A 14,932-nucleotide genomic window follows, 5' to 3' on the forward strand; every position below is an offset into this window, starting at 1 on the left:
ACACTCCACTTACACACGTAAGGGCAGCGCACCGTGACACAGTGGGCATGAGCTCACACTCCCCAGCACAGGATCAACACATCACAGACACTCCAAAAACAAAGAGTGGTGTGTAACAGCAGGTGCAAGAACAGCACAAAGCTACAAACCAGCGCCTAAAGTACCCAGGTTAGCAGCTTTTCTTTTGCTTGTTTTTAATCTCGTCATTGCTATTAATAGTTTAAAAAATTTCAAGTTGTCAAACGTCTCAGCTGGTTGTCAGAATAGATGATGAGAAACCAAAAGCTTAATAATACTTTATTTATGTTTGGAAGTATTTTATAATAAAGGTAACAAATAAAGGTAATCCAGGTTTTCTCTAGCCAGAATATGTTCTAAGATTTTGACCTACAATTTGTTAATCTATATAGTTCTAAGAATGTCTTAGAATCTAATATAGATAAAATAGGTCTTACCTGTTTTTTTAAGCTATCATTCAATTCTTTCAATGCATCAAAAGAGGACCTTAGCCTCCTGCTTTCTTTATTTCTTTCCTTAAGAACTTCAGTTAAGTGCTCAACTTCTGCATCATGTTGCTAGGAGGGAAAAAGTACAGATTCTACGTCACTAATGCCACTGAACATAAATTAATTAAAAATTAAAACTCCTTGAATCACATGGACTTTAATCAGTGTATTTAAGCATAACGACTAATAATGCAAATGATTTATAAAAACTGTATAATCAACCAAACTAATAACAAAGCATTAAAAGCACATGTTAAATACCTATTAAAACATATTACACAAATTAATTAGCAATAAGGCTACTTTCTGTTTCTGCTCAGAAAAATCCACAACAGAAACACACTGAAATAATTTCTATTTGACATCATGGAATGATAAAACAATGAAGGATTTCTGATCCTTTTCAGAGACTAGCTATTCATAGCTTTGTGAATTAAAATTTAAGGTTTAAATTACCCTTGTGGAGTAGAAGTAATATTCCACAGACAGAACAAACTAATTTCTTGTTCTCAGAAATTAGCTAAAATTGTACATCTCAAGAAACTTAAATACATAATAAAATTTCCTGAGCCCCAAACTATTCGACTTTCCTTAACCAGTTTTATAAATGATTAAAATCAATTTCCCCTCTAATTCCATTTAAATGAGAGCACTTTTAGATTTAAATTGTGAATACTTATATAGTTTCTTTCACCTTTTACTCTCAAATTTATGCGTAATGTATTAAAACAAGCAAGTTTCCACAGGAAATCAAGAAACTGAGTTAATTTCCTTCTTTCAAGTAATCATCTAGTTCCCATTAAAATAAAGCAGTTAGATTTATACTTATTACAAGTAGCATACAAATCCAAAGAGAAAAATATCAAGGCTAAAACTGGGATGGAGAGCGCTGAGAATCCAAGCATTCATTCTTTTGCCCTGTTTAAAAATCCAAGCTTGTGAAAAAAATTAGCTTTATGCAACTTTATTATTACATTAAATGACTCCTTAAATAACTTAGGATATGGTCACATATACTATATGTATTTTAAAAATTAGATTAACATTCTCACTGTACAAATCTTCCACCTCCAGAAGAGATTAAAAATGTATGACGTGGGTTCCATTTCCGGATAAGCCCCAGTGCACTCTGCCTCTCTTACCGATTACAACTAATTACAACTAAAAACCGTACACAAAACACAAAAAAGCAACTACCTAAGGAATGTCAAAGGGAAACAAAAGCAGGGAATAGTAGAAAGGAGGGAAAACCTGGAGAAGAAACCATCAAGGGGCTGAAGTTTCCTGGGTTTCGTTTTCCCTTGCAGTCTTGCCCCAGGGCAGGCCCCAGACACTGCTAATTGGAGAGAAACTGCTTTTCAGGGCTGGGAAACCAGGAAGAGGGGACCCCAGGAGCCAAGGAATGTGCTCAAATCTGGATCAGCCCTGAGTCGGCGAAAGCAGCAGAGCAAAGGGGCAGAGACAGGAGTTCAGTTTAAAAACAGCCCCACTGTGTGTAGGCACCTTAAAGACCCAGAGCATCACAGCAAAGGCTGAGAACCCCCAGCGGTGCCTGCATGACAGGCTCCAGAGCAACAGCACAGGCTTTGGAAACCGAGCGAGGGGGGCACAGCCCACACGGTGAGAAAACACTCAGCCTCAACCCACCGGGCTCACTGCTTAAGAAATGAACACATACAACCAACATTCTCCAGAGTGTTATGAAAGGATCCAGAATCTATACAAAATTAATAATATCCAAAAGGTCCCAAAGACAATCCCAAACTCACTGCACATACAAAAAACCAGAAGAATGTGATTAGGTTTCAAGAAAAATGCCAACCCTTAGGTGATCTAGAGTGGGATTTTTAACTGAATTCCAAATGCCAATGAATGCAAATGGAAAGACAGAAATTCTCATGAGAAAAATTAAAAATAATTGGAAAATTTAGAACTTTAAAATGCCAGAAATAAAACAATTCTCTAGACAAGATCAACTGCAACATGGAAATGAAAGAAGAAACTGTGATCCCGTGATCAAATCTGAAGGGCGCACAAGAAAAGGACTGGAGAGAGGAACAGACTCAGAAACCTGCGGGGTGACAGCAAAGTGGGAGGGGGGGGAGGGTGCTTGCTGGGGGGTGCGAGGAGGTGGGGGGGACGGATGGCTACGAGGAGCACGTGGGAACCCTGGGGGCCGGGACTACTCTTTTTCTTGATCACGGCGCCCATCGCGAGACTGCATGCGCTTTCAAAACAAATAGTAAATTCTCCTCTATATAAGTTGCACGTATAGTAACCCATCTCTCGATAGGAAACAAAAAACAATACCGTACAACCTACCTGACAGTCTCGATAAAAATATTTAATCTGAATATAAACATTAGGAAACAATCAGGCAAATACAGAATAAGACACACTCTTTAAGACTACAGGCCAAAAGTCTTCAAAGAAAAGCCTCAGAAAAAGCAAAAATGGTGATGTGGATTGCTCTAGATCCAGAGAAATCAATGAGATTTGCCTGCATTTTGTCTAGTTCCTTGATCAGAGAACAAAACAAAAAGCAATAAAAGACAATTTGGGGACCCACTGGGAAAGTGAGCGTGGACTGTGTATGTATTTTAAGTTAAATTATATAATTAGCATGCATTTCCTGTTCAACAGTGGTGTGGAGAACACCCTCATTCTGAGGCAATTCACAGCACGGAAGAAGGACTTAGGGTGCTGGGTCTTGATTTTTGCAACCCACCTTCAACTGGTCCAGGAAAAATGTGAGGGCGGGAAGGCTGAGCAAATGTGCAAATGCGAACGAGCAGGGAGCCCAAGCCAGAGGAGGAGGGCCCTGCCCGCTAAAGTCAGCGCCATGCGCTTACCTCCTTCAAGATCTGGAACCTTGTAAGAACCTCTTCTTTGACACCTTTAAGTTTATTCAAGGCACTTTCATGTCTGAAAAGCAGCTCTTCTCTCTCAGCCAGAAAACGTTCTCGCTTTTGAAGCTCTTCAGCAAACTCCTGCTGTGCTGCAGTTCCACACTGTATAGAAAGGGCAGTTTAGTGTTTTTCAGAAGCACACGTACCAGCGGTACAAGTGAGAGTCTCATTCATTGAGATGGCAGCTCAATCGAACGGTGTTCCGGACGCATGGGAACCAAGTGAGCGCAGATGCAGCAACAACCAGACCGGCATGCAGGTAACCCTGTACTTTGCAGGATCCACCAGTGAGATTCTACTGTGAGGACTCGAGAGAATTTGGGGTGCAAGCAAGGTGAGCACCGCGGAGCTCCCCGTGCCCGCTGGGATGCCCACCACCCCTCCCCTTCCCATCGCCTGGGATGCCCTCCAGCCACCTTCCCTGCCCCGACGCCAGCTGAGCTCCCCTGGAGAAGAAAGCCTCATACTTGAAGAGGTGCTCCCGTGCGGCCCAGAAATCCTCTCCCACCTCCCCGCATTCCCCACGGTGCCTATGCAAACCTTCTCCACCCTCCACCCTGAATCCATCACCTCCTCCAGCCTCTGTGCAGGTAGCCTGGTCTCTGCCTTCATGGGGGAACAGAAGACAGCGCGAGGACGCAGCCTTACAAAGGGAGGCCAGCCTCCCACTGCCTCTGCCTCCTGGGGAGACTGCTGCCACTCAGTGCTCTATTATTTCCAACACTCCCGTCGCGCCAGAAATGAAATCTCTCTGGATCCTGCCCACTGGCCGCCCCTCCTCACAAACTTCTTTAAAATGTTGTCTACGTTTGCTGAGCCCTCTTGACATCCCAGTCACTCCTCGATGTACTGATACTTTCATCTGGCCTCAACCCACGTCCCCTAATGAACCAGCTGCCCAATCACTGAACCCGCAGGTCCCGCTCCAGTCCTGGTTTCACGCATCGCACACTCTGGTCCCTTCCTTCCTCGCCTCCCTGACACCACCTCCTCCGGGTCCCCCTTCCCCACCACGGGCTCTACTCCCTCCACTGCCCTTCAATTACTGCTGCTCCTCAAGACTGGGGATTAAGCTGCTTTCTTCCTCCATACTTTCTCTGCTTGGTTCCATCCACCCAGGGGCTAAAAGCACTGCGCACGCAACTCACTGTTTCCAAACTGCGGTGCTCAGCTCTTTCTCCCAAGCTCCAGACTCAAGTCCAAACTGCCTATTAACATCTCCACCTGTGTGCTTTCAGGTGGCACAAAATACTCATGTCCAAAATTGAAATCAATTAGCCATCAGGGGAATGCAAATCAAAACCACAAGACAGCACTTCACATCCACTAGGATGGCTAGAATCAAAAAGACAGAGAAAAACTGGAACCCCTGTGCAGCACTGGTGGGATGTAAAATGGTGCAGTCGCTTTGGAAAACAGTTTGACGGGTGCTCAAAAAGTGAGACATGGGCTTCCCTGGTGGCACATGGTTGAGAGTCTGCCTGCCGATGCAGGGGACGCGGGTCCATGCCCCGGTCCAGGAGGATCCTACATGCCGCAGAGCGGCTGGGCCCGTGAGCCATGGCCGCTGAGCCTGTGCTCTGCAATGGGAGAGTCCACAACAGTGAGAGGCCCGCGTACTGAAAAAAAAAAAAAAATATATATATATATATATATACATATATATATATATAATATATATATATATATATATTTCCAACTAGAAGAATTTCAAACACAAATTGTCATTACATATACTTCTGCTTCCTTCTGTACTCCCACATAGAGGATGCTGGAGAAAGACGTGAATTACATCCTTTAGAGACAAAGAAGATAAAGGCCACTGTTCTGAACTGAATTCTGGTGAGAGCTGACAGGAGAACTTTTTACATATAGGTATTTAAAACAATGAATCTAGAACACCTACTTCAAAAAGCATACTTTACTAGCAAATTCTGTTTTATTTCTTCAGTAAGGATGGGATGGAAATAAACACTTAACTAACACAAAATGAAACAACTGTGTTCGTGTTTCCTCAATGTTCGGCGCTGACAACATCAACATTTCTGGACGCTCGGTTCGGCCTGAGGGCTCACCTGCAGTTTCTGGTATATCTGGAGTAACTCATCGTAGATCTGGTTGACCTGACGTGGAAGCACACCCTGCTTGTTTGAGGCTCTGGATGCTGGGGAGCTGACACGTTTCGAAGGAGACTCACTAGCGTCATTGCAACAGTCAGTCCAGTTCCTTGAATCTGAGGCCAAATTAGTTCGTTCAGCAACTGCTAAGAAAATTAAACTTAAATTAAAAACTTAATTTATAGTTTTAAGTATCCTCATAGTATTGTTAAAAAGTTTCAAGGACTGTATGCAGAGAGAAAGAATGATATAGCAAACAGTGAACATTTAGAAAATTTGGATGAAGGCCACACAGGAATTCTTTGTGGTCTTTTTGCAATTTCTCTGTAAATCTGAGATTACTCCAAAAATGAGTGCGCGAAAGCACTTATGGATTAACTACCTAGGCCAAGAAATGGAAAGTTACCTCAGAAACTCCAGAGCACATTCCCTTCTCTCCCTTACACCAAATTAACCGCTAACCCAAATACAGTGCTCATCATTGTTTCACTTCTTTTTAATTTTTACTACTTATGTTTAAAAAATTATTTGTTTTGCCTGTCTTTAAACTTTATATAACATCTGTAGTTAAATAATCATATAATTACATAACCTCTATAACCTCCCCCGTTAAATAACACGTTCCTGTATTAACGATGGCGGCAGGTTCACCACCCTCCACTGCTTCACCTGTGCTGTGTTTTTTGCGCACGGACACCTGAGCGGTGCTGCCTGCACAGAGGCCAGGCGGCCCTGCACCTGGCTCCTGGCGCCCACGGTGAGCGCTCCCCTGGGTCACACGATCAGCAGCAACGCTGCAGGGTTGCTGGGTACACGTGCAGAGTCAACTGCACGGTGCCCAAAGCTAGCCAGCTCCCCTGACAGCAGTGGAGGGCGAGGTCCTCCTGCTTCGCTCCTCCTGCTTCGCTCCTCGCCAGCACTGAGCTATCAGAACTCACGCTCTGCTAATCCTGAGCACGCTGGTTTTCCCTTGCATTGGCCTCCAGCTGGGGCAGCGCCCCGGCTTTAAGATGGGCTCTCCCACAGTACTCCCCATCGTGGACAGACTGGGGAGCCAAGACAAAAAGTAGGCACGTTTAGAAAGGAAAACGTCTCCCTTCCCTCACTCAGCAGACGCCCTTCAAGGGGAGACATCCTCTTCGGGCTCCCTTCCCCCCAGCACCAGCCTGAAGACGCCTTAGTTCTGTCAGCCTTTACACACACTCAGCACTTGTTCAATGGTCATCCGTGGGAAAATCCACCGCACAGCAGGAAACACAAGCCGGCAGTATTCTTCATGCTCCTCGCACACTGAGACGAACGATGAAAAGGACGGAGCAGCGAGTGTACTGTGTGTGCGGGAGACGCAGAGGCTCCCAGGGGCAGCTGGGTCCTGCAGCCAAGAGGGGAGGGCACCACCCCAGCTGCCTCTTTTCCTGAAAGCCTGGCAAAACTAGGATAGGCAGCCAGGTACATAAAGAGCAACTACTGGCTCAGGGCCAAAGGAAGCCAAACCTCAAGTGATCTGGACCATTCTCCTAAAATGTTTAAGGAATAGCTACCTACTACCATAATTTTACTCACTTCCTAACAAATACTGACATGAAAAATAACTGAAGAAATTATAAAAATATTCAGTTGATTATTAAGCGCTTTTGATAAACTTTGAGAGTGTACAAATTCTACTGGAAAATCATGAAGTTTATTTTTTCTTCTCCTTTAGCTTAATGACAAGCACAGTAACCATCTCATGGCTTACAAAAATCCAGGACACAGAAATACAGACCCCTGAGAACCAGGGTTATTACTATGGGGTAAGCTTTATGTGCCCTACTTGACAGAGTTACTGTTTAAATGACTGTTCCAAAATGAGTATTTCTCTTACCTTTGTTTATCTGTTTAAAAGACTGCTTGTTTATTTCGGAGGTACTAACCCTATGATCATTCCCAATGAACTCTTCTTCTGTTTCCTGTTGTTTTAAATCTTGAAGAGAATCCAGTTCCTCATCTAGGCTTTAAAAAAAATTCTATCACAGCATTCTGGAAGATTTCTATAGCATTTAAAGCAGGTGAGACTGCTTTTCAAATATTAACAGCGTAACAACTGTGAAAAACGTAACAAGTAAACACGTTTAAAAAAGCAAAAGGAAAAAATGTAAAGTACCAATCACTGATGCTGAAAACTCACTACAAAGATCCTTCTACACATTCAAACAGGCTCAACTGCAAACTGCACACCCTGTGGATGCTCCACACTCCTCCTTCTGACCCTGGATGCTGCTGTGTGGCAGATCTGACAGGCACTGCTTTCTCTAATTGTAACTAAGAGAAATAGTGTTTAAGGTGAGAAAACGGAACCCTGAAGTTCAATTAACTGACAGGTGATATAACCAGCAAAAGGTGAAGCAGAACTAGAATCCCAGGTATTCTCTCCAAAAAGATCATCTGAACGTTGACATTTCCAGATCAGTGCTGTTCAAAGAGAATATACTGCAAGTCACAAAAGATAATTTAAAATTTGGGGGAATTCCCTGGCAGTCCAGTGGTTAAGACTCTGTGCTCTCACTGCCAACAGCCCGGGGTTCAATCCCCAGTCGGGGAACTAAGATCTCGCAAGCCCCTCGGTGCCACAAGAAGAAAAAACAAAATTCTAACAGCCACATTGAAAACATAAAAAGACATGAAATTTTAACAATATGCTATATTTAACCCAGTATATCTAAAACACTGTCATTTTAACATACAATCGATATATATATATATATATATATATTTTTTTTTTTTTTTTTTTTTTTTTTTTTTTTGCGGTACACGGGCCTCTCACTGCTGTGGCCTCTCCCGTTGAGGAGCACAGGCTCCGGACATGCAGGCTCAGCGGCCATGGCTCACGGGCCCAGCCACTCCACGGCATGTGGGATCCTCCCGAACCGGGGCACGAACCCGCGTCCCCTGCATCAGCAGGCGAACTCTCAACCACTGCGCCACCAGGGAAGCCCAATCAATATTTTAAAATAAGACGTTTTACAATCTTTTATCCATCTTTAAAATCAGCTGTGTATTTTATACTCACAGCACATCTCAATTCAGACCAGCCCCATCTCAAGAATTCAAAAGACACCTGCAGCCTGTGCTGGGCAGCTCTACGACTCCACCCTAGATCACAACTAGGGACTGTGGAAAAACTGTCCAATGTTAGAAACATTCACAGTCCACAAGCTTCAACTTGTAACTTGAAATTACACCCAGACTGCTTACCTTAAAGATGATAAAACCATCAGTTAAATATATGAAAATAATTTCCATGAATTCATAATTAACTTCCAGCAATTTTCTCTTTCCTTCCTCTATATTCGATCAACCCCATGTCCAAATCTTGACTCCAGATCAACTAGGTGACTTTGTGAGTGCCAAAGGAAACAGCAGTAACAGTAATGATGATAAATAGCGGTGCATCTGAGTGCTTCTCTACGTACTGAACACTGTTCTAAGTCCTTTACATGGATTAATTCGTTTAATCAGAGAATGAAGCAATTCAAGCTCCAAAATATCAATCACGTTAACAGATACTTTAGGCACAACTTTCTTTTTTTCTCTCCACAATACGCCAACGTTTCATTTTGTATACATACACATCTTTATGGTTTAAGGTTATTTCAAAATGTCTGCTCCCTCTCCAAACCTAAGCACTTCCTTCTGCCACATATTTTTGGCATTAATAGTATTCAACTTAGAACTTTATTTCACCTTAGCTTCCATTGTTTTTACAGTGGTTTTACCCAGAGTAAAATCTCTTCTGCAAAACTGCTGACCCCTCACAGCCCAGCACCACATCATACATATACTGTAGGCATTGATACCAGCTCCCTGGGCTGACTTCTTCCATCTCTCTCTCTGCTACCTGGAACACAGTGCTCACCGCACCAGGAGACACACGACACAGACTGAGTTAATACCGCCGCCTAACAAACTTATACTCGTTTTTACCCTAATTCCTTATTTAATAAAAAAAAAAAAAAAAAAAAAAAAAAAGGGGGAGCTTGCCTGGTGGCGCAGTGGTTGAGAGTCCGCCTGCCGAGGCAGGGTACACGGGTTCGTGCCCCGGTCCGGGAAGATCCCACATGCCGCTGAGCGGCTGGGCCCGTGAGCCATGGCCGCTGAGCCTGCGCGTCCGGAGCCTGTGCTCCGCAACGGGAGAGGCCGCAACCAAGAGCGAGAGGCCCGCGTACCGCAAAAAAAAAAAAAAAAAAAAAAAGGGAGGTGGGGAGCAAGGTCTTCATTTGGGTCCTGGATGAAGAGCCATCTATCACACAGTGTAAGTAACTTTGCATTATGCCAGCAAACACGATGCTAGGTTTGTGCTTTTATCAAATTCTCAGTAACAATCACTCAGTTTCTCCAACCACTCAGCAGGCTCCTCTCAGAGAAAAGCAAACACACAGGCAGCCCCTGACCCTCCTTAGTTTCCCGAGATGCCCAGGGGAGGCCCGAGCAGGACTCGGGCTACCTTGCCAACTGACGGTCCCACGCTTGAGGGCACCACGGGGGGATGCGGGGCCGCGCCTCCTCTCATCAGAGTAACATCTCAGCGACGGACCAGCTTCATCTCCACGTGAGCAGAAACCGAAGTCCTCTGTGAACAGGAAAGACGACTGCAGAGGCTGCTCACTAAGGTTAGATATCAACGACCTCATTCTCGACCCCGAAACGTAGGAGAACAAAGCTACGTACCGATTTCCTGTCTGTCTCCCTAATGCAGACTTCCAGAAAACAGGCATCGAGTCAGCTCTTCAACAAGCACTGACGTTCATCACCGCCCCCCACCCCAGCACGTGACGCCGGCAACGACGCGGGGAAGCAAGCAGAGCAGGTGCCTCTAACCCCTGTTCTATGGGTCGGTACCTAAGGACCGCAGGCGGTAGGCGAACTCCCCGAACGTTCAGAATCCGCCCTCCTTCCACCTCGTCACGACATCCCGCCAGTGCCGAAACGTTCAACACTTTATTTCTCCCCTTTATGCACTTCAAGCATTAAACGCTGCGCAATAAACTACATCTGCTGCGGTGAAAAAAGGAGCGAGCGCCTCCCCAGCCGCGCGGACACCCGGCCCGCCGCCCTACCTGGGGTGCGAGGAGGCCGCCGTCGCCGCTCCGCCACGTCCGGCCGCCGGCGCCCGGGCTGAAAGAGAGCGACGGAGCGGTGACCGGGGCTGGCCGGGCCGCCCGGCGCCCCCGCCCCGCACAACCGGCCTGATCCCGGGTCCCCGGCCCGGCGCAGCGCCCCCTGCCTGCCGCCCCGACACGCGCGCCGGGTCCGCGCACAGAGGCGGCCACCGCGGATCCACCAGGCCGCGCGCCCGCACCTTTCGGCTTGAAACCGGCTCGGACTCGCCGCTATGGGGCGGGACCGAGGCGGTTCCAACCCGCACGCAAGTCACAGCCGGGAACGCCTGCCACGCATCTGCGCGCTGACGCGCACGGCCCCTCCCGCTCCCGGTGCCCGCCGAGAGCACCCTCCTCACAAGTGCATGCCCGCCGCCGCCGCCAGGGGCCCTGCCTCGCGCCCACGCTCCGACCCGCAGATCCGGCGACCCGCGGACTTGGCATGGGCCGACAGGCAGGGCAGGACCTCACCTCGGCGGGGCAGCCGCCCCCTACGCCGTAGCGGCTTTTGAGGCGCTCCACCATCAGGTCCTGCCCGAGCGGCCTCACCACCCTCGGCTCCATGGCGGCCGCCGTCGTCTCCCTGGCAACGGCGCGCGGCCGGGCGGGGCGGGCGCAGCGGATTTGCGCCGTGACGCACGGCGCGCCGCGCCCCTGTCGTCTCCCCGGCAAAAGCGCGGCCGCTGGCGCAGGTCCGTACTCGCGGGCCGTGGGGGCGCGTTGCGGGCCGGAGCACGGGTCTCTCCTGTTTTCCTTTCCTTCCCGAGGGTCGCGCCGAGGGGCAGCCCGCGCGGGTCCGTCTCATAAGCGCTCGAGCCCATCGGAAGCAGCTGTGAGACACTAATCTTGGAGAAGTCGGTTTCGGCCAAAGCATTCGTTACCAAGCTTGTGAGTCCACAGTTGTAATCTTCAGGGCGCCTCCGAGTGCCTCCCGCAGCCTGGAATCCCTCGGGAGGCGCCCGGAAACGTGACAGGCACCAGTGTCCCCGCCAGGCAGCCGCGCGCGGGGACCCGCATGCATCCACCCACCCACTCCCCGCCCCCCGCATACACACGCAAACACCCCCACACTCGGAGGGTCGGGGCCGTCCGCCGCTCCCGGCACACGGACCCCACATGACCCCCGCACTACAGGCGGTCAGCAGGTGCTGTCCCAGGACTGCCTGTTTCCAAACCCCAAATGGAATGGCGCGACAGCCCCACTGCCTCACTACCCGAAATGAGGCGGCTCCGCTGGAAAGAACCCCGGAGGGCAGAAGGCACCGCCGGCAGTGGTTGGAATACGCAAAACGTGCTCTCCCGGGGTGCTCTGTGGTGCCACACGAGTAAGCTGATGAGAACGTGCCCCCTTTTTCTGTCGAACTTTTGACACTAGCCATTTCCAAGTAAGTTTTCAGTGTATGCCCAACTGGAAAACAGTCCTCTCCTTGGGAGCTCTGGAAATTAGGTGGCAGTTTAAGTTTACGGATCTTTATCTCCTTACTTTGGTTCCAGAATGAAAAAACAACTAGATGCACAAGTAATGAATATTTTAAATGTCATGGCTGTTAACAATTGTCACTTTATTTTTGCTACAAAATTCACCAGAAAAAGGTACTGCAACAATCTAGTATAAACCAAATCTTTAACCAAAGAACATGGTATAGACCTTTTTAAAATACTCATACTTTATCACAATAACTGCAAGGAAAAATTCAAGTTCTATCAGAACCAAATGCAGTTTGAGGTAGTAGAAACAGATGACAGGTTTTTTAAAAAGTCTAAATACTCAACTTACTTAAAATGTAAAAATTAATTTAATACCTTGGGAAGAGCACAGGAAGCTACATAACATTTTAAGGAAAGGTACTCTGTTAGCTATACAGGAGGTGCAAGAATTTATAGAAGAGCACTTTGGTTAAGTCTCTACCCTCTGGCTCTACCCACTCACAAGTGAATCTTTATTCATAAATGAGCACACCAATAGTGAAAATTACCAAATATATTCCAAATCTGAAATAAAAACTATCCAAGTCATGGTCCCTTTATCCAAACAGTAAGTATATCCATGCAGGAAGTCTAATATCTTAGAAGAAACTAAAATTGCATATATCGTATTTCTTCAATAGTTTGAGAAGGTCTATTGCTTTTAACAAGATTAGTATTACTCCATTTTAATACAAATATGTCAGGAGTACATAAACACAAGTACACCTGAAATACACCAGTGTTTAAACTTTTATTTCACACCATGCAAGGTCAATTGTAACACATTAAAAAGTGACAACAGCTATAAGCTGCAATTTTATATTTATACATTGGAAATGTCCATTTTCAAAAGCTGAACATAATTACCATGTTGTCATAACAGCTAGGCTTCAATTCAACTGTTTATACAGGTAAAATCTACTATGAAAAACAATGAGTTTATATCTGTCCACATTCTGTGATAACAATTCTTCGACTAACAGACCCCTCAGGAGAACCAAAGGATTCAATCTTTTTCACAGTATCCATGCCATCTTTAACAAACCCAAATACTACATGCTTAAAGTCCAAATGCTCTGCTTTTTTCAGTGTTATGAAAAATTGAGAATTATTGGTATCCTGGCCTCGATTGGCCATGGATAGTAAGCCAGGTCTGGTATGTTTCACGTCAAAATTTTCATCTTCAAATTTATCTCCATAAATGGACCGTCCTCCTGTTCCATCGTGTTTGGTGATATCTCCCCCCTGAAAAAAGATTTCAATTAACAGGAATCCCAAATAAAATGTTACAAATACATACAGAACTAGCCACTAAAGGGTAGGTCCTCAACACCCAGCTTCTTTGAGAACGCAGTCTGAAAACTAAGAAACACCCACTTGTGAAAGAAGACAAACAACGAAAAGATCTTTTTCCCACCCTTGATTTCCAGCAGGTTCAAGGCATTAAAAATATGAACCGTTTTAGGCTGAAAGTTCTTGTGGGGACAGAAGCTGGGGCTGTGGAAATGCTAAAGAAGTCTAAAGAAAATCATAAGTAAGGAGAAACACCCAAACTCCCCAAGTTGGTGTGCTGCACTTTTCTAGACACCCATTGTGATGTACACTTAAGACTTACTTGGCAAACAAAATCTGGAATCACCCTGTGAAAAGTGGAGTTCTTGAAGCCAAAGCCCTTCTCCCCAGTGCACAGCGCTCTGAAGTTCTCAGCGGTCTGAGGAACGACGTTTGAAAATAGTTCCATGGTTATGCGTCCCAGAGGCTCATCATCTGCGCAGACATCAAGAAACACCACAGGGTTCGTCTCCTTTGCTCTCAGTCCTTCCTGGGCTTTCAATAAATTCTGCTGACATTCTTCAAATTTTTTCTTAAAACCATCAGCCATTTCTTTAGTTTTAAATCTCACTGCAAGCTGTTCCACTTTGGCTTCTCCATCTATTAAACAACAAACAACACAGTGACCTTTGTGTTGTAATAACTGTTACAAATTGTTTTATGTATTTGCTACCAATTTTAGAAAAATCCCCAAACCGGAAAGTAGCATTTGAGTGTAGAGCTCACCAGCATAATCTGAGGCAGTCCAAACTAAAGCATTGTTGGAAACATTCAAGGGTTTCAGTTCCATTGTTTTGGTGATGACGTGGTTTGCACACACTTTGAGCACCTGGTCTCTTCTCATCAGGACCCGGTAGTAATTCTTCATCGTGTGCCAGAGGATCTTCATGTCTCCAACCCCACGCTCCTTCCACTGACTGGCCTCTCGATCCCACCTGTAAAGTTTGGCTCTCTCTTTAAATACAATTTCTTCATCTTCTTCTCCAGATTTTACTTCTACCTGTGACAGGACATGAAATTATCTCTAAGATGCTGCTTATAAAATATTCCATAACAAATTCCAAGATCCAAATTCCTTAAGACACTGGCATGAACAGAATTTGAAAACAGTTAACATCCTAGGGTTACAAATACATCTGATTTGGATGAGGCAGGAAAAATCTGTCATTACACATTTTCCCCTTATGTAACATTCTTCCTCATTTTGGAAACTAAATACTTTCTTTTACAAGAGAGGTTTCAAAAAAATGCTTGTTCTTAAATATTATCTACTGATTGAGGTTGAAACTGATAAAAGTAATTTGCCTAAAACAACATTCTTGTCCAGAAAAGGTACAGTTTACTTTTTATTGAAAGGACTGTGGCAAATATGAGATTAGATGTTGGTTGGGTTTTTTTCTTTTGCCCCTAGAATTACGTTACTGAAAACAAACATGAAAAAATTAAGTTCTTCCCAAGGATTT

At 45.6% G+C, this 14,932-nt stretch overlaps 2 protein-coding genes across 13 annotated transcripts in view; both read right to left on the reverse strand.

The window, feature by feature from the left end:
• CCDC138 (coiled-coil domain containing 138) overlaps positions 1–11,242 on the reverse strand; it is a 48,388-nt gene extending 37,146 nt beyond the window's left edge. For 4 of the 7 annotated variants that reach the window (XR_003794868.1, XR_003794867.1, XR_003794866.1 and 1 more), the window contains exons 1-7: positions 11,142–11,242; positions 10,629–10,686; positions 10,016–10,141; positions 7,397–7,519; positions 5,491–5,678; positions 3,359–3,517; positions 456–575 (exon numbers count right to left, since the gene is read on the reverse strand). Coding sequence is in view for 4 of the 7 variants with exons in the window: in XM_029231723.1 (XP_029087556.1) it covers positions 456–575; positions 3,359–3,517; positions 5,491–5,678; positions 7,397–7,519; positions 10,016–10,141; positions 10,629–10,686; positions 11,142–11,234 (867 nt within the window). In the remaining 3 variants the exon portion in view is untranslated. The remainder of the gene's footprint in view (positions 1–455; positions 576–3,358; positions 3,518–5,490; positions 5,679–7,396; positions 7,520–10,015; positions 10,142–10,628; positions 10,687–11,141) is intronic. The other 3 variants (XM_029231724.1, XM_029231727.1, XM_029231726.1) reach the window with 3 other exon arrangements.
• Positions 11,243–12,215: 973 nt separating this feature from the next.
• LOC114900576 (E3 SUMO-protein ligase RanBP2-like) overlaps positions 12,216–14,932 on the reverse strand; it is a 54,630-nt gene continuing 51,913 nt past the window's right edge. For 5 of the 6 annotated variants that reach the window (XM_029231789.1, XM_029231790.1, XM_029231791.1 and 2 more), the window contains 3 exons: positions 14,196–14,469; positions 13,753–14,069; positions 12,870–13,382 (listed from right to left, as the gene is read on the reverse strand). In XM_029231789.1, coding sequence (XP_029087622.1) covers positions 13,077–13,382; positions 13,753–14,069; positions 14,196–14,469 — 897 coding nt within the window. In that variant the 3' untranslated portion in view covers positions 12,870–13,076. Of the gene's footprint in view, positions 13,383–13,752; positions 14,070–14,195; positions 14,470–14,932 lie in introns of all 6 variants that reach the window. The other variant, XM_029231795.1, reaches the window with a different exon arrangement.

Source organism: Monodon monoceros, unplaced genomic scaffold (assembly GCF_005190385.1).
Source record: "Monodon monoceros isolate NGI ecotype Baffin Bay Population unplaced genomic scaffold, NGI_Narwhal_1 Super_Scaffold_19, whole genome shotgun sequence".
NCBI lineage: Eukaryota > Metazoa > Chordata > Mammalia > Artiodactyla > Monodontidae > Monodon > Monodon monoceros.